This window comes from Syngnathus scovelli, chromosome 8, assembly GCF_024217435.2.
Source record: "Syngnathus scovelli strain Florida chromosome 8, RoL_Ssco_1.2, whole genome shotgun sequence".
Lineage (NCBI taxonomy): Eukaryota > Metazoa > Chordata > Actinopteri > Syngnathiformes > Syngnathidae > Syngnathus > Syngnathus scovelli.
The window spans coordinates 16,762,147-16,781,941 of NC_090854.1; the positions used below are offsets into that span (position 1 = coordinate 16,762,147).

General features: G+C 46.9%; 3 protein-coding genes and 1 long non-coding RNA gene across 5 annotated transcripts; 3 read left to right on the forward strand and 1 right to left on the reverse strand.

Moving 5' to 3' along the window:
• The first annotated feature begins 43 nt into the window (after positions 1–43).
• On the forward strand, positions 44–6,384 carry slc15a2 (solute carrier family 15 member 2). The gene is made up of 22 exons (XM_049728600.2): positions 44–329; positions 1,138–1,225; positions 1,585–1,726; positions 1,798–1,890; positions 1,967–2,066; positions 2,155–2,245; positions 2,310–2,387; positions 2,753–2,835; positions 2,914–2,997; positions 3,109–3,198; positions 3,275–3,319; positions 3,474–3,506; positions 3,698–3,786; positions 3,860–3,941; positions 4,045–4,170; positions 4,285–4,449; positions 4,749–4,795; positions 4,871–4,978; positions 5,038–5,134; positions 5,212–5,355; positions 5,434–5,538; positions 5,634–6,384. The coding sequence occupies exons 1-22, from the start codon at positions 321–323 to the stop codon at positions 5,820–5,822; spliced, it is 2,088 nt and encodes a 695-aa protein (XP_049584557.1). The 5' UTR covers positions 44–320; the 3' UTR covers positions 5,823–6,384.
• On the reverse strand, positions 6,369–9,683 carry hspbap1 (hspb associated protein 1). 2 transcript variants are annotated; one of them, XM_049728644.2, is made up of 8 exons: positions 9,537–9,683; positions 8,920–9,121; positions 8,653–8,837; positions 7,903–8,039; positions 7,638–7,809; positions 7,264–7,347; positions 7,090–7,200; positions 6,369–6,963 (listed from the first exon to the last, which is right to left on the reverse strand). In XM_049728644.2, the coding sequence occupies exons 2-8, from the start codon at positions 9,116–9,118 to the stop codon at positions 6,601–6,603; spliced, it is 1,251 nt and encodes a 416-aa protein (XP_049584601.1). In that variant the 5' UTR covers positions 9,119–9,121; positions 9,537–9,683; the 3' UTR covers positions 6,369–6,600. The 2 variants fall into 2 exon arrangements, with proteins under 2 accessions (XP_049584601.1, XP_068507657.1); XM_068651556.1 differs by lacking the exon at positions 9,537–9,683 and adding an exon at positions 9,197–9,328.
• Positions 7,725–9,327, forward strand: LOC125973933 (uncharacterized). Its single transcript, XR_007483328.2, has 2 exons — positions 7,725–7,854; positions 8,457–9,327. It is a non-coding gene; the product is annotated as an uncharacterized lncRNA (long non-coding RNA).
• Positions 9,684–9,758: 75 nt separating the features above from the next.
• slc49a4 (solute carrier family 49 member 4) lies at positions 9,759–18,882 on the forward strand. The gene is made up of 9 exons (XM_049728636.1): positions 9,759–10,203; positions 11,431–11,524; positions 12,129–12,412; positions 12,749–12,878; positions 14,426–14,534; positions 15,617–15,684; positions 16,564–16,691; positions 16,773–16,955; positions 17,841–18,882. Exons 1-9 carry the CDS (start codon positions 9,906–9,908, stop codon positions 17,954–17,956), a joined length of 1,410 nt encoding a protein of 469 aa, XP_049584593.1. The 5' UTR covers positions 9,759–9,905; the 3' UTR covers positions 17,957–18,882.
• The last annotated feature ends 913 nt before the right edge of the window (positions 18,883–19,795 follow it).

A 19,795-nucleotide genomic window follows, 5' to 3' on the forward strand; every position in this document is an offset into this window, starting at 1 on the left:
GGTCACGTGACAGGTGATTTAACAAACTAAGAGAGAAAAACAAACAAAACAAAAACAGATACGTCAATAGAAGGGAGGACAACTCCCACGCTCGTAATTTTTATCAATCGAATCGTTTTATGTAGATTTATTTTTAACGAATATGCTTGGTGACGACATCGTTGGAGCACTTCGACGTAGTGGCGGAAAAGTCCTTTAAAAGCGGCGCCGGGAGAACAAGTAAGACGGCTAGGAGGAGGAGGAGGTGGAAGAAAAAGACCGAGGGTGCTTTTTATTTTTGGACTCTACGCTGCACTGACTGCTCGTACGCCGCCGCCAACATGACCAAGGTAAAGTAAATGTTGACTTTGTTTTGTCTTTTAAGGGAGAAACAAGAATATAATTCGGTGGCTTTTCCTTTCAACTAAAATCATTCGATCGTTTACTATCGGAACTGCACGTCACTTTGATGTCTGACGAGAATCATAATTTTATTTTAGAATACAAGGGGTATAATATTACGACTTCTGTAAGAATAATAACGTATTTTACAGTTGAAATGCCCATTATTTTTATCGAGTCAAACAAAAATAGTTAGTGGCTTTAACTTTGAATTTCCAATTGTCTGTGGAGTACTTGAACGCGTCAAACTGCACATTTTAAATGTATTATTTTTGCTTCAATTTTATTATCAAGGCGATTCCCCCCTCAAGATAATAGTTTTTCTTCCCAAATGAAACGGGCACAGTCATTTTATTTATTTTATTTTATTTTTTCAAAGCACGCACGATGGAGCGTTTACGTGTCCTCTCACAAATCCTACTGGACACTGGGATGACGCAACACGAGGGTCCTCTGAGCGCAAGAGCTCTTTTCTCCCCATTCATAAAGTTCTACTTCCGGTTCAAGACCCAAATATCTTGAAAGGGATTTAAAAAAACAAGACGAAATATTTTATTTTAAAAAGTAGTAGTAGCAAAAGATAAAGTTGCATGTTTTTTTGAGACCATAATCTTAACAGAATAGCCATTATTAATTGGGAATAAAAATTGTAATCTTAAATCTTCCATATCTATCTTCTTTATATATCATATATTCAGAGATGTTTATTTTTAATAAACTGTTGCAAATCTATATGATGATTTTTGTTTGTTTTAGAAACTTTGTGGGACAAACTACCCGTTGAGCATCTGCTTCATCGTCGTCAACGAGTTCTGCGAGCGTTTCTCCTACTATGGCATGAAAGGTAACTCGAATATAAGCAAAGAACTAAAAAAATAAGTTGCACCCTTCCGCAGTCTCCATATTTGCTACAATCTCCTTTTTACTGCAGAATAGCAAATAGGGGAGGGTGGGAGTGGCGAGGAAGAACCATAACACCTGTCCCGTGCTAGTGAGATGACAGTTCGGGAAGTCGACTTAATGAGGAGGGAGTGGCCCCTCATCACATCGTGTGTGTGTGTGTCGGGCGTCACGCGCGGGTGAATCAACACCGACTCGCATACGTCTTAGTCAGCACAACTCACGACGATATCCGTCCACAATTTACTCCCGTGCATTCTCTGCTGCTCCTCTACAGTCTCACTTTGCTTTTTTGCTCGTCAGCGGTCTTGACGTTGTACTTCTTGACCTACCTACGCTGGGACCATGACCTTTCCACGGCCGTCTACCACGCCTTCAGCAGCCTGTGCTACTTCACGCCCGTCCTCGGCGCCATCATCGCCGACTCCTGGCTCGGGAAGTTTAAGTCAGTGGGGAGGAGAGCGCGTTGTCGTCTCGTGATCTCGTATTTAGTCTTCATCTGTGCCCACCTCGTAGGACCATCGTCTACCTGTCCATGATCTACGTGCTGGGTCATGTGATCAAGTCGGTCGGCGCCATTCCTACGGTGGGAAGCAATTCCACGCACATGTACGGACGCCAGTAGATCAAATCGGACTGAGCCGCTCTGGCGATATTGATTGACAGTTCTTGTCCGTGTGTGTAGCTCCATGTCCATGATAGGTCTGATTCTAATCGCCTTCGGAACCGGCGGGATTAAACCCTGCGTGGCCGCCTTCGGGGGCGACCAGTTCCACGACAAGCATGTGAGTGGAGAAATTCAACTCTAGAATGAAGTCAAATGACGTTCAAACATTCTTTGATGCACACACTTTTGAATTTTTTTGCCGTCAGGCCACCGAGAGAATGAAATTCTTCTCCATTTTCTACATGGCAATCAACGCCGGAAGCTTCCTGTCCACCATCATCACGCCCATCTTGAGAGGTGAGTCTTGCAGCCCACTCGTGTTGGTGTCACTGCTGCTGATACCCCGACCCCCCCCCAACAGGAGACGTGCAATGTTTCGGCGACGACTGCTACGCTTTGGCCTTCGGTGTGCCCGCCGTTCTCATGATGGTGGCGTTGGGTGAGCACTTCCTGTTTGTACTAAATCACTCAATATATTCATAATGATGTCAGTTTTGTACATAAATAAAAGCATAAAGTAAGAAAATAATGATAGTGATACGTCTGTGTGAACGTTTTCACTATCTTCTAGTTGAGCGGATGATCGTTAGCGGTTCTGACAGCGCATCGCCGTCCTTCTGCACGGCTCGCCGCTCGCAGTCTAAACAGAACGTCCACAAAATAAAAGTGCAGCTTTAAAAATATGCGAGAGGGTGTGGCGAATTTGTGTTTGACAAGGATTAACAAATTAAATATACTTATGACAGTGAATTTAACCAGCAGTTCATCTAATTTTTGTGTTCATGTTTTTTTTTTTTTTCGTAGTTGTGTTTGTATTAGGCAGCAGACTCTACCGGCGAAATCCTCCTCAGGGCAATATTTTGATGGAGGTTTGCAACTGCATCGGCGTGAGTCTTGTTGACTTTTTTTCTTCCCCTTGTCAAGAATGCGATTGATTTTCATACGTTTTTTTGTTTTTTTTGCAGTTTGCCATCAAGAACCGCTGGAGGAGGTCCAAGTACGAGTCCAGCAGAGGGCATTGGCTGGACTGGGCCGAGGACAAGTACTCAGTAGGACGTTTGTCTCGCTAATGCAAACTGCTCAACTTGATTCTCAGCTTCTCAACTAAAATGAAACACGCAACAATATTTAAAATGCAGCCTTTCTCTTTTTGTCAACAGAAGCGTCTGATCATGGAGATCAAAATGGTTCTGCGGGTCCTGGTTCTCTACATCCCTCTGCCCATGTTCTGGGCTCTGTTCGATCAGCAGGTCCCGTAACCCGACTTGTTGATCCGCCTCGACGTGAACGACGCTAACGATGTGTTGTTGTTTTCTTTAATTGCAGGGTTCTCGCTGGACATTGCAGGCCACCAGGATGAACATGTCCTTTGTAAGTTTGTTGTTTTCTTATGGTTCCATGTAATCATTGTCGGTTGTAAGAATTTTACGAGCTAAATGGAACAGCCACTTGTCGATGAACTTCCTGGTGGATTGCTGAAGTTAAACTTTAATCGTTTATTGCTTTTTTTGATGTTCCATAACAGGGGGCCTTCTCCATCAAACCTGATCAAATGCAGGTGGGTGCTCACTCACACCCCTTGTGGAAGAAAGTTGTATTACAGTTATCGCATTGTTTTGTTTTGGTTCACCTCATTTCCTGATAGTTTCACCTTAAAATCAAAGTGACAAATTCTACATTTGAGAAAAAGGTCCTAAACTAAAAAGCAGATTGCAGCCTTTTTAATTTTTGTTTTTTCTCCCTTGCTAGACTCTGAATGCGATGTTGATTCTGGTGTTCGTGCCCCTCTTTGACTTGCTCATATACCCGCTGGTTTCCCTCTGTAGAATCAACGTCACGTGAGTTCCTATCGTTACTTTTTCAATGCCGATATAAAAAAAGAAATTTATATATATATTTTTTCTTTCTCAGTCCTTTGAGGAAAATGGCCACCGGGATGATTTTTGCCGCGTTGGCGTTTGGTGCCGCCACCCTGGTGGAGATCCATGTGGTGGTACGTCACATGTTGCTTTGACCAACCAATCAGAAATCAGGATAGAAAAAATGACAGTGAAGCAAATTATCGGTCCAATCGCTGGGTGTGCTGTGTGTTGTAGAAAACTGTGGTTACACCAGCACCGGCGGGCAAGTGTCTGCTGCAAGTCTTCAACTTGTCCCCACAAGACGCCAGTCTTCAATTCCCCGAAGGCAATCCTTTTCCTGAGCCGCTGCCATATCTACAGGTAGCCAAAAAAAGTCCTAAAGTTAGTCAAAATTGTTTTTGTGTTCAAATTGATATAACAAAACACCATTGATAGAATATATACAACTACAATGAATGACGAGCAGTTTGTCAGGATCCTGGTGAGTACCTGACGCTGCCACTAGGGGCGCCCAGCACCAACGTGAGCTTGGAGGTCCTCTCCGAAGGCGCTGTCTCTCACTGCAACGTCACCTTTGACCAGCAGGAGGCGTATAGTCTCATCCTGCACCCCTCTGACAATGGAATACGCTGTAAACTGGTAAGTGAACATATTAGTATAATAGTCTATATTTCTTTTACAACAAAAAATATTATATTTCATATAGTGAAAATGTGTCAAATTGCAGGAATTGAGAAAATATTGTTAGATTTTTTTTCTCCAAAGTCATGAGATGAATGAATCATATGACAAGAGTAACTACACTTGTGGTTTGTCACTCCTCATGTTAATTTTTTTTCTTTTTGTTCCAACCAAAAGTGATATAACAGCACTTTTTTGAGAAAACTTGAAACCTGGATGTGGTCATGGATGAAGACTCATTGATGTTTGTAATTCAGGTGAAGGACCACATCAAGAAAAATGACGAAGGAGCACCTGTCCTCAGGTGTGACATTTACCTTCTAGCGCCACACATCGCCTGCCGCCTTGAGACAAGCTAAGCTAGCGCCAACCCGTGCAGGTTCCTCAACACGCTGTCGGAGGCGGCTAACGTCACCGTGGGAGACAAGACGTTCCAAACCGACGCCGATTACGGCGTGTCTGCTAACAAGACCATCCAGCAGGGAGAGTGAGTGGACGTTCATGTCACTTCCTGTCGCCTATATTAATGACTGCGTCTTGCATCAGGTACAGCAAGGTGAGCTGCAGTTTAAAGTCAAAGACTTTAGACCTGGACCTCGGGCTCCTGGATTTTGGAGCTTCCTACACTGTGATCCTGCTGGAGGTAAGTCATGACACAGAAACCTTGTTCTTGGACACACACTCTGGAGATATTCTGACTTTTCTTTTACGCCTTCACAGGTATCTGGTCAGATAACGGCACACAAGATGGAGGACGTTCACGCCAACAACGTCCACATAGCCTGGCAGATCCCTCAATACGTTCTCATCACCATGGGTGAAGTCATGTTCTCCATCACAGGCTTGGAGTTCTCCTACTCGCAGGTTTGGGTTCCAGTCCAGGTCTTGACAAGAACCAGGAAGCCAGTCGCAAATCATTTCTGAAAACGCTTGTCTTCGCAGGCCCCCGCCAACATGAAGTCGGTCCTGCAAGCCGGGTGGCTGCTCACCGTCGCTTTCGGGAACGTCATTGTCTTGATTGTGGCGGAGGGGGCCGGCCTTGAGCAGGTATTCTTCACCTTCAAGGGATGTTAAACTTATTTAGCAATCTTGACCTTTTTTTTTTTCCCCTCAAAACTGATTGTGTGTGCGTGTCGTTGCAGTGGAAAGAGTTCCTGCTGTTTGCGATCCTGCTGTTAGCCGTGTGCACGGCGTTCTCCGTCATGGCCCACTTGTACACGTACGTGAACGTTCAGCAGCTGGACAAAACGTGCGCCAGCGGCCACGATGACGACGACAGCGACAACACCCTAGATGAGAAAAAAGATTTGGGGATGAGCACCAAATTTTAATCCTCAAGTGCGGTCAGTATTGGGAACAAAAAGAATCACTTGATACCTTATTGTTAGCATGAAATGCTAATTGTAGCTTTTACACAGGTTTTGAATTTTTGTCGTCTCAGCTTCTTTTTCAGGATTTTTTGGTAGAATGCTTCATCATTCAGCCTTACTGTGATTTTATTTTCAGGGTTTTATGCACATTGTCATCATCTTACAATCTTTTTTTTTTTTTAAATCAGTTTGCCACGTTTTAAAAGGAGACTATTTTCACAGGTTTATGGCACGGTTTACAACTTTTTTCACTGAACAATAGTAATTTAAGTTTTTAACTGTTTTATTCTGAATTCCATGATGTTCCTCGTGGTCTCGTCAGTTTGCTTGTATTTAATTCCTCATTTCTGTCAGTCTCTGTCAATTAGTTCTGTTTGTGACTGAAACCTTTGTGTTAATTTAGTATTTTTGATTCAATGAGCCTTATTTGCTCTTTTGTTGAATAAATACGTTTTTGTAACTCCTGAACTTCGGTCGAACCGCGTAAGAAAATCAACAAGACTATACTTGACTGAAAGCTTCACACGTTGTTGCGTCATCATTATGACAGTTGTCTGCCCTGCTCGAGACGTTGCTAGGCAACAAACATGTTTACATGTGTAAAACGTGATTACAATGAACAATGTGACACCAACACGGACAAACAAACCGCTTTGATTGGATTATTGGCGACAAGTCGCTGACTTATGGGCCCATCTTGATGTTGCCTCATTTGCATCAAGGTGAGAGCACTCGGCCATCAGCGATTTGTTGATTTTTGGAGTGATGGTTTCCTCTGCTTGTCCAACAGGAGCTGGGTAACCATAGCAACCACGTCTGGATGAAGCAGACAGTCCAGAAGGTCGTCAGTGCCCAAGGGCGCCTCATCCATCTTATTGGGACCGTCTGCGCCATCGTGGTGGAAGGGTTGTGGAAGGCGGGGGACAGGAAGTAGACATGGCCCAAAGGGGACGTCACTCCGGATGCGCCCGCCGGAGTCACGCTTTTTCGGGTGGGGAGTGTCTTTAGTTTCCAAGGTGGGTTTGATCTTCTCTTGCTGAGCACAGGCCTGCAAAGCCAAGTTGATGTAGTGCATGTTGTCATTATGGGATGTCACGCCCTCCTGTGGACACAATGAGGTACAGAAATACCAAATAAATGAAAGATGTACTTTTAGTTTTTAAAGCATTGTTGCTTTAAGAAATTGGTCTAGATTGTATCTTTTTTTAGGCCTAATTAGCACGCTAACCTCTGTGGGGTTGAGCCAGCACCCGGCGTCGTCATCGCCCTGCGTGCTCTTCATGGCGCACATCACCGCCCTGGTCACGGCCTCGCCCACACGCGCCACGTGGTCCTCCTCCTACGCAACAATCGGTTAATCGATCAGCCAATCGACGAATTGTTACAATTTTGCATGGCTCACCAACTCAATCCAGGAATTGACGCTGACGGTGACGGCGTCCAGAGACTCCACGTAGTGCCACCAGTGGCGTGGCACGAAGAGAACCTGACCACACAACAAGAGGCTTACCATGCACATCCTCTTTTAGCCACTAGAGGGCAACATTGGATCTTGTGCTGATGATAGGTTTGAAGCCTTATTGATTTTTCTGCCCACATTCACACATGGCCTCATTTTGTCACAGAGGTAAATGCTAAAAAGTTGTTATGACGGGTAGTCACTTGATTGAAAAGACCTCAACGTGACCTGTCCACTTTTTACCCTGTCAAGGTGGCGGCCTTGATAAAACAACGCAGTCACAACCTTGTGTGCGGGAACCAACACACTATACATACCTGTCCAGGCAACAGGGTGACGACATGTGCGCCGGCGTGCCGGAAGGCAGGAAAGCTAGAGAGGTCCGGACGCAGGACGTTGACGCGGCTGAACACGCTGGACTCCTCATACGGGATCCTGCTCGGGTACATCTTGGACGTGTCCTCCGGAGGGAAGAGGTGCCAGCGCTTCCTGTAGTGAAAACAAGTGAGCAAACAGGAGGACACTACTTTGGGTGTGAGTATGTGTGTAGTATGAAAAATGGCGACATTAACCAGGTCTTACCGTCCTTGTACCTGCAGCACCAGGTTGCAGCCGTAACAGTCCAGATGGCACGGCGTGTTGGCGCCCTCTGTGCCGATCCACAGCGCGCTCTCTTTTCCGTTACGGCCTTCGAACCCGAACGCCTCCCACTTTACATCCTGTCACACACACGTGGACTTATGAATTCATTAGCTCACACAAAAGCGGTTCTCGCTAAATGGCGGACTGGTCAATGTCGCTGGAAGGCACATTTCAACGCAATGTCATTTCCTCGCCCGACACTATAAAAATTAATCTGCTCGATTAAATGTTGCCGTGTGTCTGTCTGTGAGCAAGGCCGCTTTAATGTCTTTATCAGCAAGAAGAAGCTGGTTGTTTTAATTGAAAATGTCAAAAAAAGAGATTGAGCGCGAAAAGGTAGGATTATTCGGTGTCATCCCGTCGCCACCTGGAGCTTTTTAATAATGACTATCCTGTATCTAAATAATGAGAAAATAACAAAATGTGGTTATACCTTATGTCAAATTCTCATTGTTATTCACACAGTGTTTTGACTTTGTCATTTTGTGTTCAAGGAGTTCCTGCATATAATGCCTGCCCTGTACACACACTCATAATGAGAAGAGCAGTCAAAGGAGCCGAGACCTTCGGCAAGGCCAACATTTTTCCATTTGCTATGTGCACTGAGCGTCGCAGTCAGACACGACTTCACTGGGCAATCACGAAGATAGTCTTAGCAGAAGTAATAAAGCTCAGCGAACAACTGTATACCTCAAACACGTCGGGCTGGTGTGCAAACATCTTGGCGATGTACTTGTAGTCGGCGTAAGCCCAGAACTGGAACCGTGGGTAGTCACTGAAAGCTCCCACATCTTCTCCTGTGTTGCCTTTTAACCAGCTGAGGAACTGACTCAAGCTTGCTTCCACATAGCAACAATGAGTTTCAAACTGAGGCACTGTGGAAACAAACAGACCAAAAAATTGATGTTGTCATGCATGTACAATGTCTATTTGTTCCATCCATTGTTTTCCTCTCACAGTTTGTCTCTTCTTTTCTTCCCAGTCGGAATCGGACGGTTCTGTTGCCGAGACGTTCCTGCAGGTTCTCTACGGTCCAGCCGAGGACGGGCCAGCCGCGTGTCATGTTCAGGAAGACGGCGGGCTGCTGAAGATGAGACACAATCCTCTGGGCCTCTTCTGGACCGAAGGCTGGGACGTGGGTGGCACCAGCATCCATGGCCTGGAACGCACGGTGTTCAGTGGGTTTTAAGTCAGGGTTTTTGTTGTTTAATCACCAAACATGATGGCGACACACATTTATTTAGAATCGTATGTCTCCTCTAAACAAACAGAGCTCATTGTTGCATTTAGTTGAATTCTGTCTTCATCCTCTCACACTTATTTGGTTCCTTGACAGGGACTATAAAGATTTATTAAGTGCCAAAAGATGCTGTTATTGATTTGTGTTCTGTCCCTTCTCAAGCTACAAACAAGGTCCAAATAATTGCACTTGTTGACGTTCCCACAGCTTGTTAGCGCCCAAATTACCTAGACCACATTTAGCTTCGTTTTAAAAGGAACAATATTAACACCGTATAAGTTAGCTCGCTGAGTCGCTTGAAAAATACAAGCTTTTGAAAATAGAGGAAACGCACCGTTCATAACACGTGCAGTGAAGCTGTGGGCGGAAGTAAACAAAGCTCACGTGACCGCAACTCAACGTGACGTATTCGTTTTCAATTCGCCCGTCACGCGCTGTGTCTGAGAAACTACTCCATTTTGGCTCCGCGCGGGACCGCCACCGCCGCACGTAAAGTGGCTATAAAGAGCTAAAATGGCGGCTTAGGAGCCACAGTTTCCGTACCGGAAATCAGATTGATTGCGCATGCGCAGTCACGTTCCGTACTCGTCGTCTGTTGTGTTATTGCCAGCGACTAGAAACGAGTGTACACAACGTTCTCTGCCGCCTAAGACGACCACAAAAAGGCAGAATTGATCCAGAACCGAGCTCACGGTGATCCACCATGGGTGCCGTTTCGAGCACCGAAGCCGAGAGGGAGCCGCTTCTCGTGCCGACCCACGCCGCGACGAGAGCTCCGCCGCCAGTCAACGGCCGTGTATACGGCCGAAGATGGCTAGTCCTCACCCTATTCTCCCTGCTGGCCCTGATGCAGGGAATGGTGTGGAATTTCTGGGGGCCCATCCAGAACTCCGCCGCCCATGCGTTCGGTTTCACCAAGTCCGACATCGCGGTGCTGGTCCTGTGGGGTCCAGTAGGCTTCATCCCATGGTTGCTGTTCATGTGGCTGATGGATAAAAGAGGTAAACTCGGACAAGGATCGATATGTTGAAAAACACCATGTGATGCATCGATTTGGTACACATTGTGTCCCTATTGTATTTTCTTAGCAAGTAAACTAAAGGATGCTGTTTATCTTTACCACTATCGGACCCGATCATTGTAACGTGTAGCCTCCAATTCCATTCAGTTTTGAACTTGTTTGCATGTCCTTTTGTTACAAAAAAATTCCCATTGTTAAGTCAAAAGTGACAAACTACATCATATAGAGTTTTAAAATAATTATGTTCCCTTATCGATACGATAAATATTGGTTGATATGCTCAACAAGTTCCAATAGGTCATTGTGAGTTAAATGCAATGTTATGTATTCAATCAGGGCGGTAGCATCTTAAATAACTTAATGACTTGCCTTCCATTTCCCAGAAGAGACAGCGGTCTCATGTATTGACACGTTTACAAGTAGAGACATTGTCGGTTGTTAGGACATCATTTTGACTGTGACTGCCATGTGACTAATTTGCAGACTTGCCTAACTTTTCTTCATGTGACAATGAAGTCAGGTCAGACATGTAGACGAAGAAAGACAGCTGACAAGTTGGGAAAGACGCATATTTGGCACGCCACTTTACTGCCAGTGGACTTGGCCACGAGGCCGTGTGGTGAATTGGGTTAGTGGGGTTGCGAACTTTGATAAACGCCAGACACGTCGTAATTGCTGTCTCACACAGGTTTCGCTCACACAGGTTTGGTGAGTCACTCTGATGCAATTTTGTTTTCCAAAATGGTGTGGACGTGATATGTTCAAGTACAGTTGGATGAAACAGTATTCAGTAAAAAAAAACAAAACACATAAATATTTTGGGGGAGGGAAACGAAACCATAAGACAATGCTTAAAATGTTAGAAAATGGAGACAGAAATATAAATATATAGTTTCATTGCCATATTTCAAAAGAGTCTGTCTACTTCCCTGCTACATTAGCTTACAAAACAAAATGTGAGTTTGTTGTCGAAATGCTGTTAAGTGCTCCTTGTGGCGCTGACGTTTGGAGGGTCTCTTCAAGTTCTTCCACTTCAAGTCGCCGAGAAAACAAATAAAAAGCAAAGGCACTTATAACGACTTTAAGGGCAGCGTCAACATTTCCCGCCAACCAAATATCTAATATTTGCAAATGGCCTATTTGGCTAATATTTGAGATTCACATTTACAGAGTGGAGGTCAGTGGTCTGATGATGTTCTGTTTGCAGGTCTTCGGGCGTCCCTCCTGCTGTCGGCCTTCTTAATGCTGCTGGGGGCGGCGCTGCGCAGCATCCCGCTGACGGACCCGTCTCTCCGCCGCTGGTAAGACGCCTCCTCTTCGGAATCATCGCCGCAGTAGAGGAGCAATCATTTTAGACCGTGAGAAATGATGACCATAAACTAGTTGGCCTCGACCTATCAGTTTGCCCGAATCAAGGTCAGAGCAGGTGTGGCGGTTCCACCTGCCGCCACAGGATGTGATTGACCTCAGCGTGACGCCGGGACAAGGTGGCCTTGTAGCGACAGATTGCAGGATAACAAGCGAAAACGCTGACGACCTTCATTTGGAAACGGGTCGCCGACTCGGGGCGGCCCGCTGAAGTGCAGACAAAGCGGTCGTTAATTAAAGATGCGCTAACAGACAAAATGGCGAGGAAAAACACAATTATGGTGGTTTTGTGTTTTGATCATTTTGAGTGGTTGTAAAATATTTGTGCTTTAAAAAAACAATCGTTGTGTCTGGCAAAAAATATGTTGTGGGAAAAGTGATTTTGCCACCTTACAAATGTTAACCAGACTGACTGGGGTCATGTGCAGGTGCAGCACTCACCAGTAGATGTCGCTGTAACAGAGACAAAAAGATTTGCTGCCAGCGCCTTTCACCCAAAATATCTAACCTCATTTTGAATTTTGCTTGACGTTGCAGGTTAATCCACGGCGGTCAGCTCCTCAACGGTTTAGCCGGCCCCACCATCATGAGCGCCGGCCCCTTCCTCTCCACCACGTGGTTCGCCCCGGACCAGCGGGCCACCGCCACCGCCGTGGCGTCTCTCTTTTCCTACCTGGGCGGGGCCGCTTCTTACGTGGCGGGACCCCTGATCGTGCCCGCCCCCAACGGCACCCAGCCGGCGGGCCACCGGGTGTTGTTGGCGGCGCCGCCCGCTTTAGACGGCACCATCCGGGAGAAGATCCAGCTGCTTATGTATGCAGGTACGAGCCGCCCGAGATCGATTGCGCTTCTGCGCCGCGTCGCGGGACAAATACGATCAAAGTAAGGCGCGTGCACAAAAACAAGGCAATTTCGAGTCCCCACATGCAGACAGCTGGAAGAAAAATGGATTTTCGGGAGTGTCATGCTTAAATGATTTAGAAAATTAAAAGCATGTGGCGCTGTCAGAAGATGGAGCCTGACGTTTGTGCCACTTTAATTCCACGTCACTCATTCTAAGTTCTGGAGGTCGGCTCATGATGCTCGCTCGCCACTCAGAGAAAATACAAACAATTTTCATCAGATTTAAAAAAATATATATATTTGTCCTCTTCTAGAGCTGTCTGCCATCGCTGTGCTGTTTGTGGCCGTGCTCTTGTATTTCCCCTCGCGGCCGCCGCTTCCCCCCAGCGTGGCCGCCGCGAGCCAGCGGCTGAGCTACAGGAGCAGCATCTGCAGACTGCTCAGGTGAACCAACACACAAGCCTCCAAAATCATTTGCATGCATTTTGAATATTTGGAGCGCTTTTTTGCAACGCGTCTTAAGCAGAACGTGACGACGACAGAGCTTGTCGAATTTGACGGAATCTTTAACGAAGCCCCTCGCCATCTGTTGAGGGGCTAATCAAAGAGATCTTCCCCTCCTGATAAATGAGAGCGCTCCATGTGGGTCACATGTCGCTCTACTCAGCTGACGTGCGTGGTCCATTTTTCAAGGGCTGCTTTTTTTTTTTTTTGGGCTGAGATGGTTTTTGCGCGAACGCGGCATCGCCCGAGGTTTGGGCCGTGGATCAAAGCGGCGGAGATGCGCGATGGCAGCCTGTGAAAAAAATACCTTCGCTGCGGGCCCAGTGGGCTCAGGCGCCTTTGGATGAATGACCAAGTTGATCTTCATCCTTCACACAAAGTTAGACCAAGCTTATCCGGGTCATCCAGCTTCCGGGCACCCTTTTATCTCGGTCGGACAGCATCGAGCCTCCAAGTGGCTGTTTTTGAGCTTTTTTTTTTTTTTTTTTGGGGACTGCTCTCGATAGACTGACATACCAAATGTTGTTTTCTTAACTGAAACTGGCTTTGGGCTCTGGATTTGCAACTGCTACCGAAGAGAGTCAGCAACTTCAACACCGGCACACAAACAAGCCCATGCCAGTTAGCCGCTAGCGAAAGAAAACCGGGACGCGTTTCCGTCTGGTGGAGTCGAACGTGTCATCAGCTAAGTGCCATTCGTCCTTGACGGACCTAAGCGGAGATCAATGCATCACAAGTGACAGGGTTCAAAGCTAAAGTGATTACAGGCAGGGGGGGGTGGGGGGGGGGGGGCGCCACAGGGCCCGGCGGTGGTCTCATCAATCCCGTAGCTCCAGCCTGTTTGCGTCTTTGATTAAAATGAAACCATAACTTTCCGCCCCCCTGTCGCCACGTCGGGCCGCGTAATTAAAACGGAAGCAGGGGCCCGCGATCACGTCAAGGCTCACGTCCGGCCGACCGACCTTTGCTCAGCGGCCGAGTCGTGCCGTCGTCCGTCCATCCGTCAAGCGAGCAAACGTGCTAACGGGCATTTAGCATTTCAAAGATGCGCGGGTGTTGCATGTGAAGTTTGGTGCTGTTGTCGAGATGGTCCGCGCTTTCACCTCGGTCTGCCTGCAGCATGACAATGAGGTGGGCGGAAGGTTGGGGGGGGGAACCAAAATAAGAAGTGTGTGTTACCCGTACACTTCGACTGTGTGTGTGTGTGTGTGGATGTGCTAAGCTGAGTGGATTTGAGCGCCTTCTCGAGCCGCCAGCTCGCAAGCGTGTCGTCGCCTGAAGCTGTTTTGCCTCAGCTGGCCGGGACTGGCCGGCAACTGTCTGATGTCTTATTTGTCCACCTTCATTTTGGATGTGACGGCAGCCGTGAATCCTCTGCAGCCATCTTAAAACGGCTCAAGTAGAAGATGGGCGAGTGTGCTCGTGCAGAACGTCTCGCTCGCTCAGCAATTTGCCAAATGATGATTTTTTTTTTGTGTGTCCCGCAGTAACTTCCGCTTCCTGATGATCGCGCTGGCCTACGCCGTGCCCACCGGGGTGATCGCCGGCTGGGCGGGCGTCCTTGACATGATCCTCACGCCAGCCAAAGTCAGCCAGGTATGTGTGTTCGCCACACACACACACACACTCAGACATGCAGACACTTTAGTTTTAATACAACAAATAACTCATGATGCTTCGCTGCCTCGGGCTTTTTTTTTTTTTGTCACAATGTTGGGTCACCGCTCGACGTTTTCAATCTTGCCGCCGCCTCAGAGAACAATTTGCGAGCCAAGTGGCGGTCGTCCACTCCCTGTGTGTGTGTGCGTGCATGACAATGAGGCAATACAAACTGCCTTTTCCGCTCCATTTGCCACACTTAAAATTTCGATAGGCCGCTCACACGGGGAAGCTCTCAGCGTGAAAGGGATCATTTCTTTCCTTTCGCATTGTGTCTCGAACCCGGAAAGATTCCCCCGCCGGCCGCAATCTTTCTTCCAGCTTTGTGTTTCATGGCGGGAGGCAGGCAATCGATTTGCCCGTCCAACGACGGCAAAAGGAAAGTCAAGCGGCCGCCCGTCCCCGCTTTCCTCCGTCCATTGACATTGTCCGCTTGAAAATATTTTCCCAGCCTTCAACGAAGCGAGGCGTCGTCAGCTCCCCCCCCCGTCCAAGGTGCAGTTCACGTTGAACGCGCTCACCTCGAGCGCCTCTTGGATGGAATCGCCTCGGCAAAGACGTTCCGCACACTGCAACTCACATCAAACAACTTGTACCCAAACGGTGTTAACCATGACGGCACCGCTGCCTCTCCAGTCGGTCGGGGAAACACACACTCACACACACACACACACCGGGCGGCTTGAAGTGGGGCCGTTTGCATAAGATTGGTATTATGTGCGCCGTTGCCTGAGGCCGATGCAATTAGAGTTTGGCATCCTCGCTTTCCGTCTCACAGGGTACATGTCATCAATTGGATATGTTGTCGCAGATCCTAACGAGAGGCGTCCTGACAATAATTGCTCGTCGTTTGAAAAGTATCCCCGATAGCACAGCCAAACGACAAAACACAGCCATTTGGAAGAAAAGTTGCTTCCGATGGTTAAGATGATCATTCAAAGCAAAATGATTTTGGGGGCGGGGCTTCTCCATGTTGTCCCATTTGAAGGAATTATTCTAACTGGTCTCTTGCTCGTCAGGTGGATGCGGGCTGGATCGGCTTCTGGTCCACGGTTGGCGGCTGTGTCTTCGGGGTGGCCATGGCCAGGTGAGCCACCGGAACCGGGACTTCCCGTTTCAAAAAGCAGTCCTTCTTTCAAATGTGCCTTGAAATATTTCCTGACCCACATTGGAGACTGGAAAGGGATTATTGATTAGCCATTTAGTGGAAGGGACTTTTTCGGAGCGATATCGCTAATAAAGGAAGTTTGTTGTTGTTGTTGTCGCCGCCGCCGCGCTCAGTTCAATGAAATGAATTCGACTCCCGTGGAAAGCGAGAGCGTCCAACGGCGTGCGGCTCCATCAGTTAGCCGTAAGCTTCTTATGGATTTGCTACACGCCGTGATCCTCTCAGCAATGAAATCAGGATTTGAAATGAAGCCCCCAGCTTAAAAGCTCTCTTGCGCTACTCATCTTGTTGGCAAGACAATCTAGGCTAACATTCACACCCAAAGTTCCTGTAACTTTTTACTTCTAGCCATTTGCAGTCCCTAATATAGCTATATATATATAGATCGATAGAGAGCGATAGATATTAGCTTCTTTGGTGAAGTTCTTCTTTTTTTTTTTTGTCTTATCTGGAGCGCCTCCTCTTTGGTTAGAGAGCGGCGCGTCTCATCTTCCGCTAGCCGGCGTCTCGCGGGGATGGCGCGCTAGCCATTAATGAGCTATGACGCGCAAAAAGACAAGCGAGACTCCGAGAGTGCCGTTTTATCGGCGAAGACGAGCGCCGCCGCTTGTTTAATGACGGGAGAAATTAGGGCCAGGCGAGTCATCCATTTTTAACGCTTAGTTCCCGTTTATTAGTCAGGACAAATTTAATTATTTTTTTGGAATCCCCCCCGTATAACTTTTTTCAAAAGGCGTCTTAAGGCTGCCTTGAAATCCTAACGCCGGCCCTCGCTGGAATCCCTCGTTTGCTTTTCAGGTTTGCCGACTCCATCCGGGGGATGCTGAAGCTGATCCTGGTTCTGATGCTGGCCGGGGCCTCGCTGTCCTCCACCTGGTTCACGCTCACCTGCCTCAGCAGGCTCACGCACCTCCCCTCCAACGCAGGTACAAATTAGCCGGTAACGAGCGCTAACGTCGCTAGCGGTGGTCGCCCGTAACGCGTTGCTTTCTCCGCCCTCCCGGCAGCCATCTTGTACACGTCGTGCATCCTGGTGGGCATCTTCATCAACAGCAGCGTGCCCATCTTCTTCGAGCTCTTCATCGAGACGGTGTACCCGGTCCCCGAAGGCATCACCTGCGGCGTGGTGACCTTCCTGGGCAACCTCTTCACCGGACTGCTCCTCTTCTTCCTCACCTTCTACTGTACAGGTGCGACGGCCTACCTTTCTCACCTTTCCTACCTTTTCAAATTTCCTGTCCTGCCTCCCTTATCACCCTTTTTAATTCCTAGCAATGTACCCACTTCACCTGCCTTCCCTCCCTCCCCTACGACAAGATGAGTGCGGCGCTTGTATTTAAAAAAAAAAATCCTCAGGGTGACGCCGGCCGGCTCTTCACTTTAGAAACAATCAACCTGCTCCATGAACTCCCCTCGGTGACCATCTTAACACCGCCGCGGTCACGCTGGGCCTCACGTGGCCGGGACCGCCGGCGAACCTCGCCGCCCTTCCCTTTGCTCCCGTCGCCCTTTTATTTCTCATCGTGCGCGTCGGCCCGAATACAAAGCAGCGCTGAGGATTGGCAGGAAGTGGAGGCAGGCGGTCTAGGTGTTGTGCTGCTGAGCACGCGGCGTAATTGCGGCGCTTCCTTAGAAGATTTTTTTACATATTCCGTATTATTTTGACAAAGTTTTGCCGCCTGTGTGAAGTGAGCGACGTGCAGCCGCTTCCAAAAGACTCAGAGGTCTTCAAAGATCTCTGATGGAGAGAGTTCACTCGCTCGCTCGCTCACTCACTCTCCTGTGAGAGCTCAGATGCTCTTTTTTTTTTTCTTCTTTCCCTAGAAATACTTTGAGAGAAGTGTCAATCGTTTGCGTTCATGTTCTTTTTTGTGCATCGGAAGCACATAATAACCTGTCACATGGTCATGGAGCTATCGGCCAACCTAATTGATTGCACCTTACCTACCTACTTTCTGACCAACCATGGTTCCTACCTTTTCCAACTCACCTGCCAACCCACGCAACCTTCTTTTGCTTTCATTTCTCACCTTTATACAACCTTGATTTGGATCTTGTTTTGTGCGCCTCCACAGAGTTGTCGTGGTTGAACTGGTGTCTGACGTGCTCGTGCATCTTCAGCCTGGTGCTCATCTTGTTCTTCCGCGAGTCGTACGACCGCCTCTACCTGGACGTCTTTGTCTCCGTTTAACGGGACAGACAGACGCAAAATGGATCTTTATGTTGCACAAAATCTGGGGGGAGAAAAGAAAAGGGACTTTTTAGTGACTTTTTTTTTTTTTTGTGAGATTTGCCAGCAAGGACTCTTAAAATCTACGTTTACCCTACACAAAAAGTGGCCATTTTGTCTGACCGAGCTTCCCACAAAATGGACACTGCCACTAAGCTGCCTGACCACAAGCCAGCAGCCAAACGAGACAAAATATTATTTTGGGATTTTCCTATGTTTTAACTTGACTATTTGGAGCTCCAGGATTGGTTACTTGTCTTACCTTTAAAAAGGTCGTTGTGGTTTTTAGCTAACAATGTTTTGTGGGTGTGCGCTTGTGTGTGTGCGTGCGTGTGTGTGACCGCAAAAGCGTGATGATTGTGTGGCCTCCAAGCAAGGGGGAATAAAAGGGAGAAGTAAAGGATTGATCGATCTTTAGACCTTACCGACCAACCTCGTTTTACAAATTTCTTATTTTGTCTTTATTATGTTTTGACAGACTTTTAGGTGGTCACCAACCTCAACGGGCGTGTCTCAAGGTCTTTCAAAGGCTATTTACGTCACGTTTGTTGTGGTTTTAAGCTAACAATAGTTTTTTTTTTTGTCGGTTTGTCCAAGCCAAAACGAGGCGACTCAGTGAGACGCTTTTGATTGTGTAACTTCCAAGTGAGTGGGATATAAAACAAAAAAGGGTTTAATTCAAAAGCATTTGAGGAAGGATGTTTTGTTTGTTTGCACAAAGTGTGGAAATGGGAAGGTTGTTGTTTGTTTATCTTATGCAGAAATGTTTTTTGTCCTTTGTCGTGTTCCCTTTGTGGCCTTCGGCTTGTGCGTGTCCTGAATGCTCCGTGTGGGAAAACTCTCCAGCACCTTATTTCTTTTTATTAAAACTGTTTTATGAATAACAACGGTGTGATGATTGACTTCACAGCACAAGGACGGAACATAACATTTAAACATTTTCTTTCATGTGGAATGTACGATTCTCAATCTTTTTTGATTTAATAAAAAAGTCTTTCTATACGTGGTCATTTATAAGATATGTCAAACATCAAATCATTGCGTCCCAAATATAATACTTAATACAGTGGTCGTGTTGGCTCGTGAGTGAACGATTCGTTCAAAAAACGAATCTTTTCAGTGAACGAGCGTGAACGAATCTTCCTAAAGTGATTCGTTTCATTTTTCAGTTCATATGACTTCAACCAGTAGGTGTCGGTAATGCGCATGGAAGCTGGTGCCACCTCGCCGTAAAACAAAACGAAGAAGAATACCCTCGTTAAACACACCTGCGTGAAAAGTTTTAGCTTCTTTCACGTTCCGCAGGAGCTAAAAGTTTTCACGCAGGTGCACTTAACGAGGGAAGCACACGGACACTCCATTAGGTACACCGCCATTTTTAAGTGTACCTAATAACAGGCCACTTTATTAGGGAAATGCCATGGTCAAACGTCACAAGTGCTGATCATTAATCGCATGAACACCTGTGTCCTGTTGTTGATTTATTAATTGCTAATGTACTTCACATCAAATCCAGTGTAACCAGAATACTGAGACTATCTATTACTTGTCATATGTTTATTGTGTGTTGTACCTTATTGTGTGTTTATTGTTATTGTCTATTATATATATATATGTTTTCCAAGCGACCCTCGTTAAGCGCACCTGCGTGAAAACTTTTAGCTCTTTTCGCGTCCTGCAGAAGCTAAAACTTTTCACGCAGGTGCACTTAATGAGGGAACATGTTGGAATGCGGCCCCAATGACTCGAGCTTGACACCTTTGACCGTGATTTCTAATTGAGTACCGGAATGACGTCACA

Bases quoted from the DNA above. Each gene is read 5' to 3' on its own strand.
- slc49a4 (XM_049728636.1), top strand. From the start codon at position 9,906: ATGGGTGCCGTTTCGAGCACCGAAGCCGAGAGGGAGCCGCTTCTCGTG. The intron at 10,204-11,430 runs GTAAACTCGGAC...TTCTGTTTGCAG, and splicing joins GTGGCTGATGGATAAAAGAG to GTCTTCGGGCGTCCCTCCTG. The intron at 16,956-17,840 runs GTGCGACGGCCT...GCGCCTCCACAG, and splicing joins CCTCACCTTCTACTGTACAG to AGTTGTCGTGGTTGAACTGG.
- hspbap1 (XM_049728644.2), bottom strand. From the start codon at position 9,118: ATGGATGCTGGTGCCACCCACGTCCCAGCCTTCGGTCCAGAAGAGGCC. The intron at 8,838-8,919 runs GTGAGAGGAAAA...TTGTTTCCACAG, and splicing joins AAGAAAAGAAGAGACAAACT to TGCCTCAGTTTGAAACTCAT. The intron at 7,201-7,263 runs GTGAGCCATGCA...ATTGTTGCGTAG, and splicing joins TCAATTCCTGGATTGAGTTG to GAGGAGGACCACGTGGCGCG.
- slc15a2 (XM_049728600.2), top strand. The intron at 2,998-3,108 runs GTAGGACGTTTG...TTTTGTCAACAG, and splicing joins GGGCCGAGGACAAGTACTCA to AAGCGTCTGATCATGGAGAT. The intron at 4,450-4,748 runs GTAAGTGAACAT...TTTGTAATTCAG, and splicing joins ATGGAATACGCTGTAAACTG to GTGAAGGACCACATCAAGAA.